The sequence below is a fragment of the Clarias gariepinus genome, chromosome 28, assembly GCF_024256425.1.
Source record: "Clarias gariepinus isolate MV-2021 ecotype Netherlands chromosome 28, CGAR_prim_01v2, whole genome shotgun sequence".
In the NCBI taxonomy this organism is placed as follows: Eukaryota; Metazoa; Chordata; class Actinopteri; order Siluriformes; family Clariidae; genus Clarias; species Clarias gariepinus.
In genome coordinates this window covers 14675811-14695257 of record NC_071127.1, presented here as the reverse complement: position 1 = coordinate 14695257, position 19447 = coordinate 14675811, and the positions used below count along the sequence as shown (strand labels likewise).

Genomic DNA, 19447 nt, shown 5'->3' with positions numbered 1-19447 from the left:
CTGTGACCAAAATCAAATGGAAACTTTTATATGTTTTGAGGAAAAAAATTACATACTTACAGTAACTAACATTGTCCTCAATTTTATTTCCACAGTTTAATTATTTTCAGGGTTTGGTCACTTGTGCATGGCTTGGTTTAGGTAAATCGGAACAGTCTAAACCTAATAAATAATAAGTGTAGTTAGGACAAGAAAAGTTACATAATAGAAGCATTAAAGCATGCATGAAACACCCCACGGTTATGACGCATCTTTGTAATTTATGTGTGGAATAAATTGTCTCTTTATGAAACATCTTCAGAAACATGCGACAGGGAGATGTTCCTTAGGCCTACTGAGTATGCAGAAATTTTCATTCATAATGTGTTCGTATAATTTTTTAGATGAATGGTGACATTTTTATCATGTGATGTGCTGCTTCTGCAAGAAATAAATGATATACTGTAATACAGCATGCCCTATGGTTGTAGTCTGCCATACTTTTTGCGTTTTGACTTTTTTCAAGGAGATGTGGTGGGGGCGGGGGGGGGGGGTGGATGTTGAATCTTCCTATTCTGAAGATTTTCTAGGATTACAGAATGTGAGTTAGAACAGTATCTTAATATACTGTACAGTCAGGTTTACTTAGCCTGCTGTCTGTACACGGCACATTATAATATGTACAGTAGATGCTACATTTAAAAGTAGATTATTTTTTATTGAAATTTTATAAAATTTCTTATGAATAAAGGTGTAAAAGCGATGGAAATTTATAGAAGCACATTTATTTAAGCACATTGCTGTGTTGAGATCCTTAGCTGCAGTATGTTGAATAGTGCAAACATAAAAAAAAAGCCGTACACCCGTGAACGATCAAATCAAAAGTCGTAGTTTGACTTGACTGTGCCTTATAATATCGCACTGAAATGGTGAAGTTCTTGCTAAAAAGTTTTTCCCGACATCATACATTTAAAGACATTTCAAGACCAAATTTCCAAGCACAGACTATAGTACACCTGTAATTTCCAACATACTTAAAATCCAAATTTAGTTTGGAGCAAGGAAGGTCACACTTTATTTAAATGATACCTATTGTACAACAGCTTTTAAAACACATTCATAATGCGGCAATAATATTTTATAAAGCGATGCAGGATACCTTATAAAAGACAAATATGCAAATAATAAGGTGAAACTAACATCTATTAGTTATTATTATGAATCAACTGTACAGTATGTGTTATGGTTATTACAGTTATTGCTTTTTTGAATTCTGTTATTTATGATGCTTGTTTATAATCTGATTCTTATGCTAATTACTTATTAGAATCTTATTTGGATACTGTAGGACATTGTAAGATACTGTTGCACACCTGACAAAAAGGTAAGATTGTAGGTGGAGACTTTCTTGTTAATTCTTTATCACAATGTGAGATTGAATACTTGGTTGTTTTTGTAATAAAATCATCAATACCTGTCGGCATAATTTATAAGTTTAAGTGCGGGATGTAAGCCCCAATAATCATAATCCGTCGGTACAAACCCTCAAATATCAAGTCATAATGATGAAGTAAATATTCTAACTGTTGCAGTAGGGAATTAATGCGTTTATAATGATTGATGGCTGTTTGGAATGCAAAGACAAAGCTGCAGGACACCTCCAATATCATCTTTCACTTTTTTGACAGAAGCCTTTCTTTACTACCCGAGAACTGCTTTATGAAATATGCATGCGACGTAGGCAATGGGTAAATTAAATAATAAAAAAAAAAATAAATAAATGAATAAAAATAATTTAAAAAAATTACAAAAAACCTCCCAATTAGTTGCATTTCTATTTTAGAGTCGGCCAAAACACAGTATTGGTGCTGATTTTATTTTGTTATTTTTATGTTATACATATAATACAGAGAATGTGTGTGGCCAAAAAAACAGTTTCTGAAGTTTATGCAACATGGACGTGACCAACTTTCCTAAAAAATTCAAGTTGCTAACTTTAGCCGTTTTTGGTGAAATGTTTTTATATTTGCCCCAAAAATAGCAATTTTCAGAGTTATACTGTCTCACTTCAGACAATAATCATTTAAAATGCAAATTATTCATATTTCTGTATAAGTACTGATACTTAGATTGGTGTATGCTTTTAAATGCATATGAGCTGTAAACATTGTTGCTTAGATTGAAGCATTCTGTTTTTTGTTAAAAGCAAAAAAAATCTGTAGTGTCCGTAACCATGTCAAATGCATGTTGCAAAATCTTAACAATTTAGCAATTTAGAATAATACACTTTTTTAGTTTAATGTCTTTTCATGTGAAATCATCTAATTAACAGTTAATATCATTGAAAGATTTGAATTTAAAAACGTTTCGACACGACATAAAAGGGCATGAGACTGTATTTAGCCAATAAGTTTGATAAAAATATAAATGTGTATGCATATTTCCAAAAAAAAAAAAAAAAGAAATAAAATTTATGTCTCAATATATCTGAATTCCTCCTAATTACCATATAAACAATATCACACTGAATTGCTGAACTGCTCCAGAAAATGACAAATCCGGACCTTCCAAATCCTCAGATCTTCCAGACGTAATATTATGCAGTAATGAATTTGGAAGTGTTTCAGATTCGTATACATTTACATAATTAAATCTGCATGCGGAGACTTTTCCACTTTTTCGTCTTGTTTAAAATGTAGCATTGTTCAGAGCAAGGAATCCAAATCTACTGTTTTAATTATTTCTCATATGTGAGTGAATTGAAGTTCAGCTTTGTTCTGGCAACCTGAAACTGAGTGCATGCACATGTATATGAAATATTGATTCGAAAACAGTGTTTATATTTATCTGTAAAAAGAAAACAAGAAAGAAAAAAAAAAAAAAACAGCCAGATTTTATTCTGGTGACCCGGAGCTTCTCAGTAGAGAAATCATGCATACACATGCACAGAATTTATCTCAAGGCTACAGTTAGGATGCTTCTTCTTTGTATGAATCCCTTGCTCTCTCTCTCTCTCTCTCTTTCTCTCTCGCTCTCTCTCTCTGTCTTTACTATAGCACCTGCTTTGTGGATGTGTTTGTTGTACCACATGGGCGTCGAGGCAGCCTGGGGCTAAGTACTCTTTACAATTCACCAACAGACGACTCGAGTCATGAACCTTGAATACATTCTCTTAATCATGAACGTGTGCATGGGTGTATATAATGGTAAGAAATTTAAAAAGAAAAAAAAAAAAACACTGTGTGTTTATTGTATTGTGTTGTGTATGTGTCGATTCTCCGTAGTCGCCCCATCACTCCATCATATCCCTCTTGGTATTCTGCCACGGCACGTTGGCCAGCATGTAATTAATATTTCATATTTTAAACCTAGTTAATATTCACATCATTTGATAAAAGTGTAAGATGTAAAAGCATTGAAGTTCCAATCCAACCTGGTCTCGCAGTTGTATATTCATTTTTTTTTTATGTTAAAAAGTTTGGCCTGGGGCAGGTTTATGCGCTTCTCTTTCTCTCTCTTACTCTGTCTGGTTTCCCTCCATCATTACTTTTCATATGCAAAGAGCTTTTGCATGATAGCTTTAAAAGAACGAAGAAGAATTTCTGATGCAAACACTTACAGCTTGCATATACCGCATTTGTCGTTTGTCAGGTTTAATCGCTGTTCATCTACACAAGCGAAATCCCCAGTGTTGAGTTAACACCTGAAGTCATAAATTAATACCACATAGTGTTTAATACAGGAGATTGCACTGTGTAGTTATTATTATTATTATGGATGCACAATGGTACTGTATCATGGTGATTTACTCGCACTCTGGTACGACATACATAGTATGGGACGTGAACCTAGCGTATGGTGTAATGCTGATTCATCTCAATGTATTTAACCGAAGTATTAAATAGAGCTACTACAACATTCCTGTAATATACAGTATGTAGCTGCTGGTTGCTATGGCTTTTTTTTTTTCATGCGAAGTAACTAACGCAGCCAAGGACATTGGAACTTTTCGAGAACGAGTGCTGGATTTTTTCCAGGTGGGCTTCCAGCCAAAAACAGTCTTTGTTTTTCATGTGTGGTGTTTTTCAGGTTTTTTAAATTTTTTTTATTATACAACAGATAGGTCAGTTTCGAGCAGTTTATTAATTTCTGTTTGCATTCCATGAGTTTGTGTATCCTGGCACAACCCACTTGGACTCACTCTGCATTGGATAAACTTCAACTGTCGAATTATTGGACAGCAACATTCTGTTCATTCAATCAGAGCTACTTTAGCCGAACTATAGGCCGAAATTTTTTAAGGATATCCTTACACTATATATTATATAATTAATGTTTTAAAAAACAAGACCCTACGAATAAACGCCACACAATCAATGCCCACCACCATTGGTGATCAACCCTGGATGATGTTGACCATTTTGTGTACCTCGGCAGTGTAAGTAAAGAATTTAAAGCAATTAGTAAGACTCCTGTCCGGTTCAAATGAAGACATCAAAGCCAGAACCTCCAAGGCTCGACACGCTTTTGTCATGCTCAAGCCCATATGGAAAAAATCCAAATCTTAACAGGAAAAGCAAATTACGGAGCTTTAACACTAATGTCAAGGCTATCCTGTTATATGGATCGGAGAATTGGCGCCGAGTCTTACCAATACCTGTTTAATACAGATCTTGCACATTAGATGGCCCGAGAAAATTACCAATCAAGAGCTTCTTCTTCTTTGTCTTTCGGCCAAAGGGGTCGCCACAGCGAATCATCTGCCTCCATCTAACCCTATCCTCTGCATCCTCTTCTCTCACACCAACTAACTTCATGTCCTCTCTCACTGCATCCATAAATCTCCTCTTTGCTCTTCCTCTAGACCTCCTGCCTGGCAGTTCCAACCTCAGCATCCTTCTACCGATATATTCACCATCTCTCCTCTGAACATCTCCAAACCACCTCAATCTGGCCTCTCTGACTTTATCTTCAAAACATCTAACGTGGGTTGTCCCTCTGATAAACTCATTCTTAATCCTATCCATCCTTGTCACTCCCAAAGAGAACCTCAACATCTTCAGCTCTGCTACCTCCAACTCTGCCTCCTGTCTATTCTTCAGTGCCACTGTCTCTAAGCCGTAGAGCATCGCTTGTCTCACCACTGTCCTGTACACCTTTCCTTTCATTCTTGCTGATACTCTTTTATCGCACAACACACCTGACACTTTTCTCCACCCATTCCAACCTGCCTGTACCCGCCTCTTCACCTCCTTTGAACACTCTCCGTTGCTCTGGACCGTTGACCCTAAGTACTTAAAATCCTGCACCTTCTTTACCTCTGCTCCCTGTAGCCTCACCGATCCTCCTGGGTCCCTCTCATTTACACACATGTATTCCGTCTTGCTGCGGCTAACCTTCATTCCTCTGCTTTCCAGAGCACACCTCCACATCTCCAAATTCACCTTTGGAGAAGAGCCTTTGGAGAATAACCAGGCAAGAGCCCATTGCAACCACCATCCAATCCAGAACATGGTTACACCCTACGTAGAGTGCAACACAGCATTCCAGCCATGCCTTAGATTGGAATCCCCAAGGCAAACGCAAACAGGGAAGACCAGTCACAACATGGCGTCGCGCACTCAACTACGAGTTGAAGAAAATCCAAATGTCATGGGAAGAGGCAAAGAAGGCTGCTCAAGACAAAAGCAAATAGAGACAAATAGTCAGGGCCCTACAGTATGTTCCGCTCGGAATATAAAGGAATAACACACATATATTATATACACACTGATCACCTATAATATTATGACCATCTCATCTGTTTGTTCTGACACCTTTCCATCACAACCAGCATTAACCTTTTCCTACACTTGATCTACTGTACACTGGTGCTTAGATTACACGAGCCAGCCTTTCCTCCCCATGTGCATCTTTAAGCCTTGGCCACCCATGACCCTGTCACAAGTTCACTGATTTTACTTCCTCGGATCACTTTTGGTACGTCCTGACCAATACATACCGGGAACATCCCACAGGACCTGTAGTTTTGGAGTTGATCTGACCCAGTTGTCCATCATAATTTGGCTCTTGTCAAAGTCACTCAAATCCTTACGCTTGCCCGTGTTTTTTTTTGCCTCCAACGCATCAACTTCAGGAAAAAAAATGCTTCACTTGCTGCCCTATACAGTATACCCCACCCAATTCCAATATATATATAAATACCCGTTGTTTCTGTGGCAGTTATTTACAGGGTTGGGTTACCAGCTCAATGCACGATTGTATTTGAGCACTTTGGCACGATGGACCTTGCTTAAGGGCCAAACAGTGGCAACCCTGTAGTGCTGGGACTTAAAATGGGGACCAACACTTTGACCACCAAGCCATCTTTGCCCTATATATAAATAACAGCACTATACATTTGTTTAAAGACAAGATAACAAACAAGCTCACTCACTTATTCATCGTCTATACCGCTTTATCTTCTATTCAGGGTCGCAGGGGCCTGGAGCCTATCCCAGGTGACTTAAGGCACAAGCACACACATACACACTACTGGAAATTTGGAAACGCCAATTAGTCTAATCTGCATGGACTATGGGAGGAAACTAACCAAGCACTGGGAGAACATGCAAACTCCATGCACATCCGGAATCGAACCCAGACCCTGGAGGTGCAAGGCGACAGTGCTAACCTCTACACCACTGTGGCGCCTAGCAAACAAGCTATCTACAGTAAAAATAAAAGAAAAAATTACTGATGCGTCCCTAATTATTAAAAATGTTTAAAACCTGTCTTTGTCAGTGATATAAAAAGCTAGAATTTAAATCTGGTTCTAGTAAGTCACAGCACAGTCAACCTAGCTGAATTTGATCAATTCATCCAGACGGATCATAAGGAAAGTGATTTTCTTTATGTCTGACATGGCCCAGGGTGAGATATGATCTTATGATTACAGTCTAGCTCTAACTTTTGCTACACTCCAGCCATTTAATTTCTACCTCCATTCCATAAGGGTTGATTAACCATCATTATTTATATAAAGGACACTTGTGCAATGTCTAGCTGATAAAATGTTGCCCTTGTTCGATTAAAGAATCTCTACTAAAAGTGCCTTTATAATAATAATAATAATAATAATTTTATTGTGCCATGTGAGCAGTGCATTTTGGGAGAAATTGGAGTGCTGGAAATTAAAGGTTACACTATCAGGAGAAAAGTTCTGATTAAAGATTCCGACTTAACTGTTTACATGGATGCCGATTTCATAGGATGTGCATTTTCATGCTCAGAGCATTTAATCAGAATATAAAAGTGCTTTTTAATCTTTTAGAAATAATAAGAAGAAAAGAAGAACAAAAAGTAGAAATATTTTTTTTCCAATTTTAAGGTTAGGTTCACATCGTTTTCTCGAATACTCCCGCCTCCTGCCTTATGATTGGCTACAAGAATTCAGGCTCATCTATGATTGGTTAGATTCTGTACTATGGTGGGTATAAAACGTGAGCCAATCAGTCCTTCGTTATTAAAAGTGTACATGATTAATATTTCCCTACTGTGGTTTACCCACTGAAGATTCATTTCGATATGAGCCATAAGATGAGTTATAGTTTGTTTCCCGACTAAGATGAAGGAACAATACCTCAATACAGTATAAGGATCAGTGGTACCTAAAAATAACTAAACGGATTCCACTGGCATTGTTTTTTAAATCTCTCACAGGCATGAAATTCACCAGTCAAAGGAAAGAGGGTTGAAGGAGAATGAATAGAGAAAAGCTGGCAGTAGTAGGAGGGAAAAATCTAAAGATAGCAAAAAAGATAATAGGTGGCACAAAACAGAAGTGCAAAAGAAGTGCATTCACAAAGACTGGATCATCAAGCGTCGTGAATAATATTTCCACATAACAATAATAACGTAAGAGGTTTAGAGATGAATACACACACGTACCGATGAAAACTCCCACACACAAACATAACCCAATAACTATAAATATTCATGGCATAAGAAATGCACAGCTTAAAAACAATATAATCAAAGACTAATCACTGACCTTGAGTGGCGATGAAATGGTTGGAACGCTGGTATCCCTGAGAGAGGAAGACAAACAAATGTGTTGTCAGAAAAATGATAAAAGACTTTTGTTGCAATTAGTTACTGTGAGTATATAAGAAAAATCTGTAGAAAATAAAAGAAAATATGTTACTTGTTTTGTTTGTGTAGTTTTAAGGGTTTAGACATCACTCAGCAATTATGGAGGTTAAATGCATTTTAGATCAAGTTTAAGTGAAGGGACATTAGAGTTGTACTGTAGTAGTAGTCACTGATCCATAGGGTCAACCGTTCAACAAAAGTTAAACTTCATACCGATCATTACTTTTTTTTATTATCATAATTTTTTTTTTGCATGATTGCAACATTTTAAAATAATTGTTAATCATTTCCTCTTTTTTAGCCTCATAGAGTTGTTGTTATTATTATTATTGCAACAAATAAATTTGCAGGCCATTCCTCATGTTCGAAGACCACGCAATGTGGCTGAATTAAAACGATTCTGCAGAGAAGAGCGGGCCAAAATTCTTGCCATTTATCACAAACGTTTGATTGCAATTGTTGCCGCCAAGGGTGGCACAACCATTTATTAGGCATGGGGGCAATTACTTTTTCACACCAGGTAGCTGGTTTGGTTTAATATAGGAAATATTTGGCATATTTGAAGTGTGACAAATATGCCAAAAAAAATCTAAATACTATTTTACACTATAACACTTAAGCATTTGGCAGAAGCCCTTATATGGAAGCGACTTGCATGTGTATTTTATTTTACACATGAGCAGTTGAGGGTTAAGGGCCTTGCTCAAGGGCCTAATGGTGAGAACTTGGCAATCGGGAGATTTGAACCTGGGACCTTCTGAACCATAGACCAATGCCTACTGAGCTATTCCAGATAATGCTGGATGCCTGTCCTGACACAACCCTCCCATTTTTTTGGGGACCAAGTAGCAGGGTAGAGTGGGGAATGGCAACCCAACAGTGTTACAGAATAATAGAATTGGGAAGAAATGTGATTTCTGTTGGTGCCAGACGGGCTCGTCTGAGTATTTCCAAAACTGCTGACCTACTGGGATTTTAACACACAACCGTCTACAGTACTGTATATTGGGTTTACAGAGAATGGTCTGAAATAGAGAAAGTATCCGGTGAGTGGCAGTTATCTGGGTGAAAATGTCTTGTCGATGTCAGAGGTCAGAGAAGAATAGCCAAAGTGGTTCGAGCTGAGAGAAAGGCAACTCAAATAAAATCCTGCTACAACCGAGGTATGGTGAAGAGCATGTCTGAAAGCTGAACAGATCAAACTGATCCTTGTAGCAGAGCCACAAGAGCAGAAATGTACCCTTTCTGTCAGCTTAAAACAGGAAACTAAGGTTACAATTCTCATGGTTTTGCCTAAATTGGACAATAGAAGATCAATTTCTGCTGCATGATTTGGATGGTGGGGTCAAAATTTGTCATAAACAACATGAACGCATGGATCTACTGTATTCTGCCTTTAAATTGCTGATGGTGGTGTTATGGTCTAGTTTGCTTGGAGCTAGACTACGGGCTATAGCTGCACATGAGGACGAAGAAATATCGTCTGGCCTGGTAAAAAAAAAAAAAATTAACTGTTATGGCCATCGTTATCTTTGGAGGAAAAAGTGGGAGGCTTGCAAGCCAATGAAGACCATCCCAACTGTCAGGCACTAGGGTGGCAGCATTGCAGTATGTTGTAGGGAGGCTTTGCTCCAGGGGGGATAACTAGTGCACTTCACAAAATAGGTGGGGTCAAGAGACAGGAAGATTGTTGTAACGCCTGAATGTTTTCATACAGTATCCTGTGTTTTCTTTGTATTGCATGGTAGCCCAGGCATTGGACTACGTTGTATTGCAACCTGGAAGGTCTGCAGTTTAAACTCCAGCACTACCAAGTCGTCACTGTTGAGTGCTGGAGCCAGGCCCGTAACTCTTAACAGCTCAGATGTACAAGATGTGGATAAGAGCGTCTGCCAAATAGGAGGTGTGTCCAAACTTTTGACTGGTAGTGTACATTGTTGACTCTCAACTGTCCAATCCCAGCAAACATCTGGACGTTTGATGACCTTTGAAATGACGTCCATCTGACACGTCGCGACATGGTTGAAAAATAGTTCCAAAATGAAAGTTAAACTGATGTGTTTAATGGTATCTGGTTCACAACGGAGATCAATCGTCCAAATTAATGCCTTAATTGGTAAAATCTTTGCCAATTAATGACATCCTACCACGACTGGTTTCGGCCAGGGACACGCCGCCGCCATCCGACCAATGGTTGCTGGGAAAAAGTGGCTCTAAAAATGTTTAAGTTCTTATTAGTCTTAGATTTTATCAGGTTTTTACATGGAATATTACAGAAGGAATTGTATAGTGTTTTAAATATGACAAAAATCTATTCTGAGATTTTCAGTATGGATACACAAACACATCCACTTATGCATTCTTCCACTTGCTGTTTGTTTGTCTACACACTGATCTCACACGGCGAAGAAATAAATGTTGTATCAAATCCAAAAATGATAAAATCCATAAAAATGTATTAAATAAATAAATGAATGAATTAATTAAAATGAAAAATATTTCCCTGCTTGTTGCAATGACACTACTCCATTACTCATGTGAATATTTTCCTTCTCTCAGCCCCCACACCTCCATCTGACCTCCATCTCTCTCTCTCTTTAGAAGGGGTACGGAGCCTTTTATCTGCTTTAGTCATGTATCATGACTGTTTTTGGCGGTAAACCTAAACCTTCCCCCTGATGGTTTGATGCAACACTGAGAAATATACAGAAATAATAAACCGACAACAATCCTACTATCTGTCAGCTTCAACTTAACGCCTGCTCAATATTTCAGTCTGTTCTGTAGCTCTACTGGACCAGCACTCTCGCTTATCGGTTCAAATCAATCTTCATGAAAGTTCTAAGCGCCGTAGTGTAGGAGGGAATATCTCACTGGCTTAATGAACTTTATGTAATCACATCAGAGGTGTGTGGTTAGAATAATCTGATGTTCAGTGCATACATTTGCACTTTATATTTACTTAACCGGTGAATAAACAGCGAAATAAATTCTTCAGACTAGAGAGCAACAGTGCCAGGTGTATAATGAAAGTGGTGGCAATGTGCCATGTGTGCAGTCTCACTTCTGGTATCAAGTGGGTTTAATGTGTATCTAATGCATCTCTTTTTGGTCCATCGAAGAGAGCTTTTAAACCCGAAAGATCTGGTTTGGGGTTTGTGTAGTCTGATGTTGAGTAATGGTCCTTCAAGTTTTATGACGATGTATGATAAGTTTTTCTTATATAGTGTGTATAGAAAAGCCTTTTTTAAATTTTTGGTCATTCTGAAACATTAACATAGCGGCAAAAAACAGCTTTAAATCCCGGTGTAATTTGTAAAAGCCACAACAATGAAATAAATATAATAGATTATCGTTTTACAATGACATCTACGGAAGGTGGAATACACTACGGCTCGTTCAGGTCAAACTGGGACTTGTGATCGCATGTGATTGACATTGCAGAAAACTTATCCGCAGTAAAAAATTTGAACATTTTTTTTTTAATAAGACTAATGGATGAGGACGTTCAGCATGATCCTTGAAAATCGACAATTAACTTGTTGTGAACTTGCAGAAACTATACGCACTATCATTTCACCAACACCACTTGCACAGTACAGGAGCTTGGACTAGGGGTTATTTCCACATCCCCCATACAGTCCTGAAGTCACATGGTTGGGGCATTAAACTTTCTACCTCGTTTGTATCCAAGCAGTAGTGAATCACTTGGATGAGTGCATTCGTGGGTTATAGCGGCGGATTATATAGGGCACTGGTGGTTCATTGGTGGGTTCCTCACTTGCCAGTCAGAAGGCCAGGGTTCGATTCCCACCCAATGCCCAAACCCCAGCCATTGGATGCAGTGCCGGTTTCAAGGGGGAATAAAATTTGAAGGTTGCATCAGGAAGGGCAAAACCTGGGTCAAGTTGGAGAAGTGGAGGAGCTAAAAAACTACCAACAACAGCCGGAGATTATATATATATATATATATATATATATATATATATATAGAGAGAGAGAGAGAGAGAAATAGAATCAGGTTTTATGTTCATAACTGTGTTCTGTCATTCTGCACAATCAAAAGTCCTGGTTTGACTTGAACTAAAAGGAAAAAAAACATCCGTTTTTTTTTTTGTTTGTTTTTTTACTATGGAATGGCGTCAGTATTATTGTATCAGTAAAGATTTATTATTATAGCAATCAAACCACCTTGAAACACACGGCTAAAAAATCTGCCCATGTGGGAACGACACCTCATTTGTAGGATGCCTGATGGCACACCATCATCACGCAAACATAACCACAGTTTTTATACCACTTAAGTGTGAAGGAGATAAGGAAAAAAGAAAATTACGTGCAACCATCCATGGCCGAAAGTGACTTATGGAATTGCATAATCGCTCAGAAGGATTTTTTTTTTTTCTTTCCAAACCTGTGCTTACGAACCTCTTCAACTAATGAGCACGGAACGAGTCCTTGGTGCAGCCTCAAGTATTCGTGCCAAGCGTGGAAATGACCTAATACTTGTGTTACTGGAAATCTTTTAATCCTTTTGAAGTTCTTATCTAACCGCCTGGATGAGTGTAAAAGCCACCCACTTGAGAAACTTTTCAGCCCCGATCAGACATCACGCATCGCACATCCTCCTCTCCGAAACTCCAATGGAATCCTCCATTTCGTTTGAGCACAACTCAGCAATGCAACACCTTGGTAACCCTGACTCCTGTGGGTCTGTGCTGTATTTCGTGAGAGACTGGATATCAAGATGTCTGGCGGCTCTCACAGGTGTAGGATCGCTGGGAGTGGTGATGTGTACAGTAGATACAGCGACGCTATAATATCAGGGTTGCGTTCTTACACTGGACCGGATGTCTAATCGACCTTCACGTCTCGACATTAACGAATAAGTTAATATTTAAATATGTTGCTTACATCCCAAACTACTGTACGTCCGATGGCTTTGTTCTACATATAAGTGCGTGACCGTTACCGAACCCACATGAAACGGCAAAAAGGGAAGAAATAAACATTGCAGAAGTAAGAAAAAACAAAACAAAAAAAATAATATCTAGTAGGAGGAAATACAATCTCTGAGGAAGGCATTATACAACTAAGCCAGCCGCCCACAGTGTTCGAGTAAGTGTTGTACAGTACATAAAGCCTACACATAATCTCTAAACGCAACCTACACACCAAAAACACTTCAACTCTTTAGTTTTGAGCTTTCAATTACACACATACGATTTATTCTTTTCTCAATTCCAAGCAATTAGCTACAGTACTGTATGAAGCAAAGAGATTTCTAACTGCTATGATATCATGATTAAAATCTATATTAATTACTTATAGCCAGACAGACAAACACACTTAAATCAGACACTTGTTCATGCCGATTTAAACATTCTGAATTTGTATTCATGTCTGTTCCTGTGCCCCGTGTCCTCACTTAACATCATCTTATTTTTTTTTTTTTATTCCAACACTCAAGAATACAAGTGTTCTCGATCCTACCCGAGCGCTGAGGATGCATCAGTTGGTGACTTGCCAACGAGAACGAACTGAAAGTCTCATAATTCATCGTGACATCAAAGTGACGGCGAAGGACGCGACTCAGACGGATAATGGTATGTTTTTTTCTATTATTTTTTTTTTATAAGTTTTATTTTTTCAACCAGAAGATGAATGTAAATCTGTTTTTGACGCGAAATGAGACAAGTAATAGGCTCTGCGTTTGATAAATATTTCCCCTTTCATGCACACACATTTGTTCAGATATAAAAAAAAAAAAAAAAAAGACACCTGTTAGATTATACTAGGTACTGTGACTGTTCGGGGTGTTAGTGGTTCAGGTGGTTGAGGCTGTTTGGAGGGTCGGCGTTTCGAGCCCCGCCACCACCATGTCCCCACTGTTGGGTCCCTTGGTGAGACCAGTATATCTCTTGTAACCAAACCACTGCATGCAGTGCCGGTCCCAAACTGAAATGGGAGATTTGGACAGGAACAGCATCCGACATAAAGCCTACGCTAGATCCTAAGGATAAAATAAACCAAAATGAAGACTGTACTACTTTATCCCTTATTTAGGATTGCAGGGGGCCTTGAGCCTATCCCAGGAGCACAACGCGGGGCACACACACACACACACACTCATATATAAAATTTTTAAACATGCCTTTATTATACATGTTCTCTGAAATAAAAAAAAAATCATTATTTAAAAATTTTAAAAACCATGGTCTAAAATGTTTTTTTTTTTACACTTTTTATTTATTTATTTAATTTAAAATAGTACAGGCTTATTAGTAAACAAGGAACAAAATCAAAGCAAAGTCAAAGGGAATGTAACAACATGTGTTTAGAAAATCATTGATTATTTGGAAAACATTTGTTCTTTGAAGTAAGGCATAGCTCAAAGATAATCTTTCTAGCTTCCTGTTGTTTAAATATACCTTTAATTAAACGTGTTTAATTAAATCTTATTAGACGATATGATTTACACTATAACTCTGTACTGTAAATGACATTGTAAAAGTCGAGTTGCTCCATTGTTCCAAGCACCCGCATTCAGAAAACCTGGCATTAAACAAACAAACAAAACAAAAAAAAAAAACACTGAAATATGTTGGATAAAAATTGGAGAAAGTGTCTCTTCATTAATCTGGATGGATGTTCTGATTTTAATACATCCTCCCTAATAAATGACACCACCCCCACCCCCGTCAGTCACACACAGACGACTCAAACACACGTCTTAAACATTCTAACTAGGTTTAGCTCTCCGTTGTCATGTTGCACCAAACGAATCACAAATCACTTGATGCATTTCCTAACTGTACTGTACATGATTAATAGTGTGGGGAAGCATCTTAAACACAAACTATAGGTAATTTTTTTGCAAATGTGTCAAGGAATCTGATGTGTTGTAAAATCCAATTACGCCTCCCAAAAACAAACAATAATATTTATAAATAAATAATTCTCCATATTTCTTATATATCTTAGGATATGTTGTATAGTAGCAAAGTTTTAATTAACCTCGTTAACCTTTAGGCAGTTTTATTGATTAAAAATTACAGTACAAATGAATAACGGAATATGTAATCGGCTCTAGTCTTTGACATAAAGGAGCAATCGAAAATATTTTCATACTCAACATTCATCATGTGCAATTTACGGTGTATTTGTTTTCTGACATGCATGAGCACACAGGATGTTTCATGCATTCAGGCACCGACAAACAGGTGAACCAGGTATCATAGAATGAATTGATTTAATTAATTGAATTAATAAGTTGCCGGTTGTTCGCTGTCACTCAAAACCAAGAGAGAAACCGGCGAAGAATGCCACGTTCTTAATTAATCTTTTTGCTCCCTTCTTCGTTTTATTGCTTTAATCATTTCACCTATCATAGATAGAGTCTACAGAGATTCAATCACTCGGCTGAGGATAATAATAATGAAATGTGTGAGTGGCACGGACAAAATGAAGGTTTTAAAAGCGGTCCGGGCCCCAGAAACAAATTCCGTCGAAGGATGTGGCAATGCAATTACATCCAGACCCTGCCACGGGATAGAACCGCTACTATCTGCGAGACTAGTTTTGACACACCAAGGTCGAAAAAACAAACTATTTTACACTTAAAACGAACACAAGATAGAAAGCTTTAAAAAAGCTTATCTGGAGGTCAGTTCCAAATTCACCCCCAAAGCATAATAATATAGTGAAATTTTTAGCCTTTACTGCAGCAGCAAACTTTGTAAAACCTGCATCTATCTATCTACATAATCATTTTTAAAAGTTCCTGAACATGCATATCAACAGGACAGTTTATACCACAATTCTTAAAAATCCTTAAACATGTCTTCCAGTGTATACAGTACACTTAATCACTCACTGTACTGCACTGTAGAGGGTGTCTATAGAGGTCTGGAGCCTGTCCCGGGGCACTAGGGGCACTAGGTGGGGTACGCGCTTGATGGGGTGGCAATCCATTGCAGGGTGCAAGCACACACACACACACACATACTTACTCATACACTATAGGGAATTCGGAAACGCCAGCCAGTGCGAGGCCATAGCGCTAACCATTACACCACCATAATTATTTAAATTGAAAGTACATTCATATTGAAAGTAACTTAAATGATTCTCCATGCTGTATAATATGTTTCTTACATGTAATAAACATTATTGTACAGTATAGAGAAAATAAAAACGTACTGTATATGTTTTTCTAGGTCAGTTGATCAAACAAATAAGAATAATATAAAAAAAAACAATGCAAGTAAAAAAAAAATATTACTTTTACATTTATTCTTATTTGCCTGCTTTTTGATGAACAGACATAGAAAAAGCATATTATTGTTTTTGACCTAAAACTGTACATTTTAAGATAATTTATTGTACTATAATTAGTTTTTACATTATATATATATATATATATATATATATATATATATATATATATATATATATATATATATATATATATATATATATAATACCTTATTTATACACTGATCAGGCATAACTTTAAAACCACCTAGAGTACATTTGTGTTCCCCTTGTGCTACCAGACAGCTCTGGCCCACTGGGGCATGACTCTAACAGGAAGTTAGTGGTGGATCCTTTGGATGCTGTGGGTTGTGGGAGTGAGTCCTTAGTGGATTTGATTTGTTTGTTCCGGCGCATCCCATGGGTGCTCGATCAGATTGGGATCTGGGGGGTTTGAAGGCTGGGTTTGGAGGCCATCCTTTGGCTCTTTGCATGCTGGGTCCTGTATGCGGCGGGCTGTGGGGCACTGGGTGTTCTGGTGCCTCTCTATCATAGACAGCATTAATTGTTTTGGCAGTTGGTGGCCCATGATCTTGGGACCAGTTTGCTGGTGTATAGCTGGTGATCAATGTTGTTTAGTTCACCTGGTGGTGTTAAATGTTATGGTTGATCAGTCTATTTCCAAGTGTGAAAGTACAGGAATTAGTTTTCTTTCACAGATATATATAATATTTATAATAAATAATATATAACATATTGTATCTTTTGGTATTTGGACTTGAATGAATGAAAATCCTAAAAAAAAAAAATTAATTAATAAATAAAACTTTGCTCTGAATTGAGGAGAGGTTTTTACTGTACATGCACAAACTTTAATAAATAAATAGGAGCTTGAAATATTCCGGTACAAGAGCTTCAGCATTGAAAAACCTCGGTGCTGCTATTCTCCCCAGGTAGGACTTTGCCAAAACTATAGCATTTAAAAAAAATAAAATGTATTGTTTGAAATAAGCATGCTGTGTAAAAGTTCATTAGTGCAGGTACAGTATGCAGCATCCCACTAAATCCGCAAACATACTGTAACTTGTGTTTTAATCATCAACTTTTATTTTAATTGAGTATGAACAATAAAGCCGTGAAAGGTGATAGAAAAGAAGGAGTACTTACTTCCCTGTTTATCCGAATCTAAAAATCCCAAATGAAAAGACATGACAAGGCAGAAGAAGGTGGAAAAAGGACACAGAAAAAGGAAAAAGAGGACAGAGAGCTAATTAAAGCACAGACTTTAGATAAGAAGGTAAGGAGGGCTTGAGAAATTAGAGACAGAACAGACCATCTGCAGGAGAGAAAGTAATCACAACATTTACAGCTAGTTACACATGCGGTACAGATGCTATCCACAGTTTGCACAAGTACTCCGGTGCTGTCTATACGTCTCGGGATCGGAAAGACTCAAGGATTCGGTGGATGCATAACTAGAAGAGTCTTGTGTTGACAGGACGTATCTCTATTCCTATTCATGGCAAAACTCCATATGAAGCATTAGGCATTTAAAGGTTTTAAAGATTTCCCCTTGAGATTTTAGTATGGATACGGTACAAGCCTTAGGTCTCTGTAAAAATAAATAAAAAACAATAGTACAATGGGAACATTTACTAGGGATTTCTTTAAGGTGGGACATTATTTCCATTATTAAATGCGGCTGTATGTGACAGTGCAACAAATAAGAAGGAGCCTTAAGAATTAGTCGAGTATTCCTGTGTGGTTTTGTCCTTGCAATGGATTAATATCAAAGTTATCACATTGTGACTGTAAGATCATATTGGTAATGTACAGTAAGGGGGGTGAGGGGTCCTTTTTTACATCACGCTCATCCTTTGGCCAACCGCGTCAACCCAAATGATCTGGGTGCCCAAGCCAAAACTTGGTCCCTTTTTGTGAAATGTCGAAGTAGGTGTCAAGTGTAAAAGACAACCAGTCAAAACTAGAACAACAACAACAAAAAAAAAAGAAAGTAATACTGTAGCTAATACCTGGAAAGTGTGAATGGCAAGCACAACGCCATTACCTGATATACTGTACTTCTAAAACTCACTCTTCTTCTACTGCCAGCCAGGAGCTAGCCAGTGCACTCATCAAATGGAATTTGATAGAAAGTGCCCTGTGCTCAGGAATGGCCATGCAATTGGTTCCCTTACTCCAGTGGCTAATCTATCTTCCCACAATGGACTCCTTTTATGGTATTTACAGTAAACAGCTGGTGAACGATGAACTGGCTGGCAGTCACATCCACATAGACCTTGAATGCCCTGAATAAACACTAAGCTTCCCCGGGCACATTATCATCTATAAAATATTGTTAGCTCATATGGAAGATTACATAAACTGCTAGGGACCATTACACACTGTTGGATCATTATTTAGCATAGAAATTATAGATGTTCCATTATTGCCAAACAGTCATCCAAAATGCTGTGTGCAAACATTGCTACCATGTACAGCAGCCCATTAGGGTAAATGAAAAAGACAGACAAAAAGTGTGCAACTGCCCACTTAAAGAGCATGGCCTGGCTTAACAACTTCAATTTACGCTAATCATCAGCCATAACATTAATACCACAAAACATTTATACCGATTATCAATTATATGTCAGGAAATGTGACAGGATTATGGGCACCCGAGTGTTATCGATGCCAGTCACGACTAAAGGCCAGCTTGGCTGGCCCAAAAAGCTAGTGTAGTTAAAGTTAATTCTGGCTGTGATAAAAAGGTACTGTATCAGGATACTCAGTGCATCACAGCTTGCTGTGTATTAGGCTTAGCAGGTAAAGAGTCCAGCTTTCAAATTCCCCGGATCTCATTCCAATCGAGCACCAAGGAGATAAACAAGTCTGACCCATGGAGACCACACCTTGCAACACTTAAAGGATCTGCTGCTAATGTCCTGGTACCAGAAACTATACTGTAGCACATCTTCAAAGATCTTTGGAGTCATGCCTCAAGGGGTCAAAGTTGTGGCAAAGCTAGTGGCACAAGGGAAACCTACACAATATTGTGCATAATGTTTTTAAGTTAGGC

General features: G+C 37.9%; 1 protein-coding gene across 6 annotated transcripts in view; it reads right to left on the bottom strand.

The window, feature by feature from the left end:
• The window catches only part of ptprua (protein tyrosine phosphatase receptor type Ua), a 307016-nt gene that overhangs the window by 22812 nt on the left and 264757 nt on the right, over positions 1 to 19447 (bottom strand). For 3 of the 6 annotated variants that reach the window (XM_053489812.1, XM_053489813.1, XM_053489817.1), the window contains 2 exons: positions 17536 to 17553; positions 8012 to 8048 (listed from right to left, as the gene is read on the bottom strand). In XM_053489812.1, the coding sequence (XP_053345787.1) occupies positions 8012 to 8048; positions 17536 to 17553 (55 nt within the window). The remainder of the gene's footprint in view (positions 1 to 8011; positions 8049 to 17535; positions 17554 to 19447) is intronic. The other 3 variants (XM_053489814.1, XM_053489815.1, XM_053489818.1) reach the window with 1 other exon arrangement.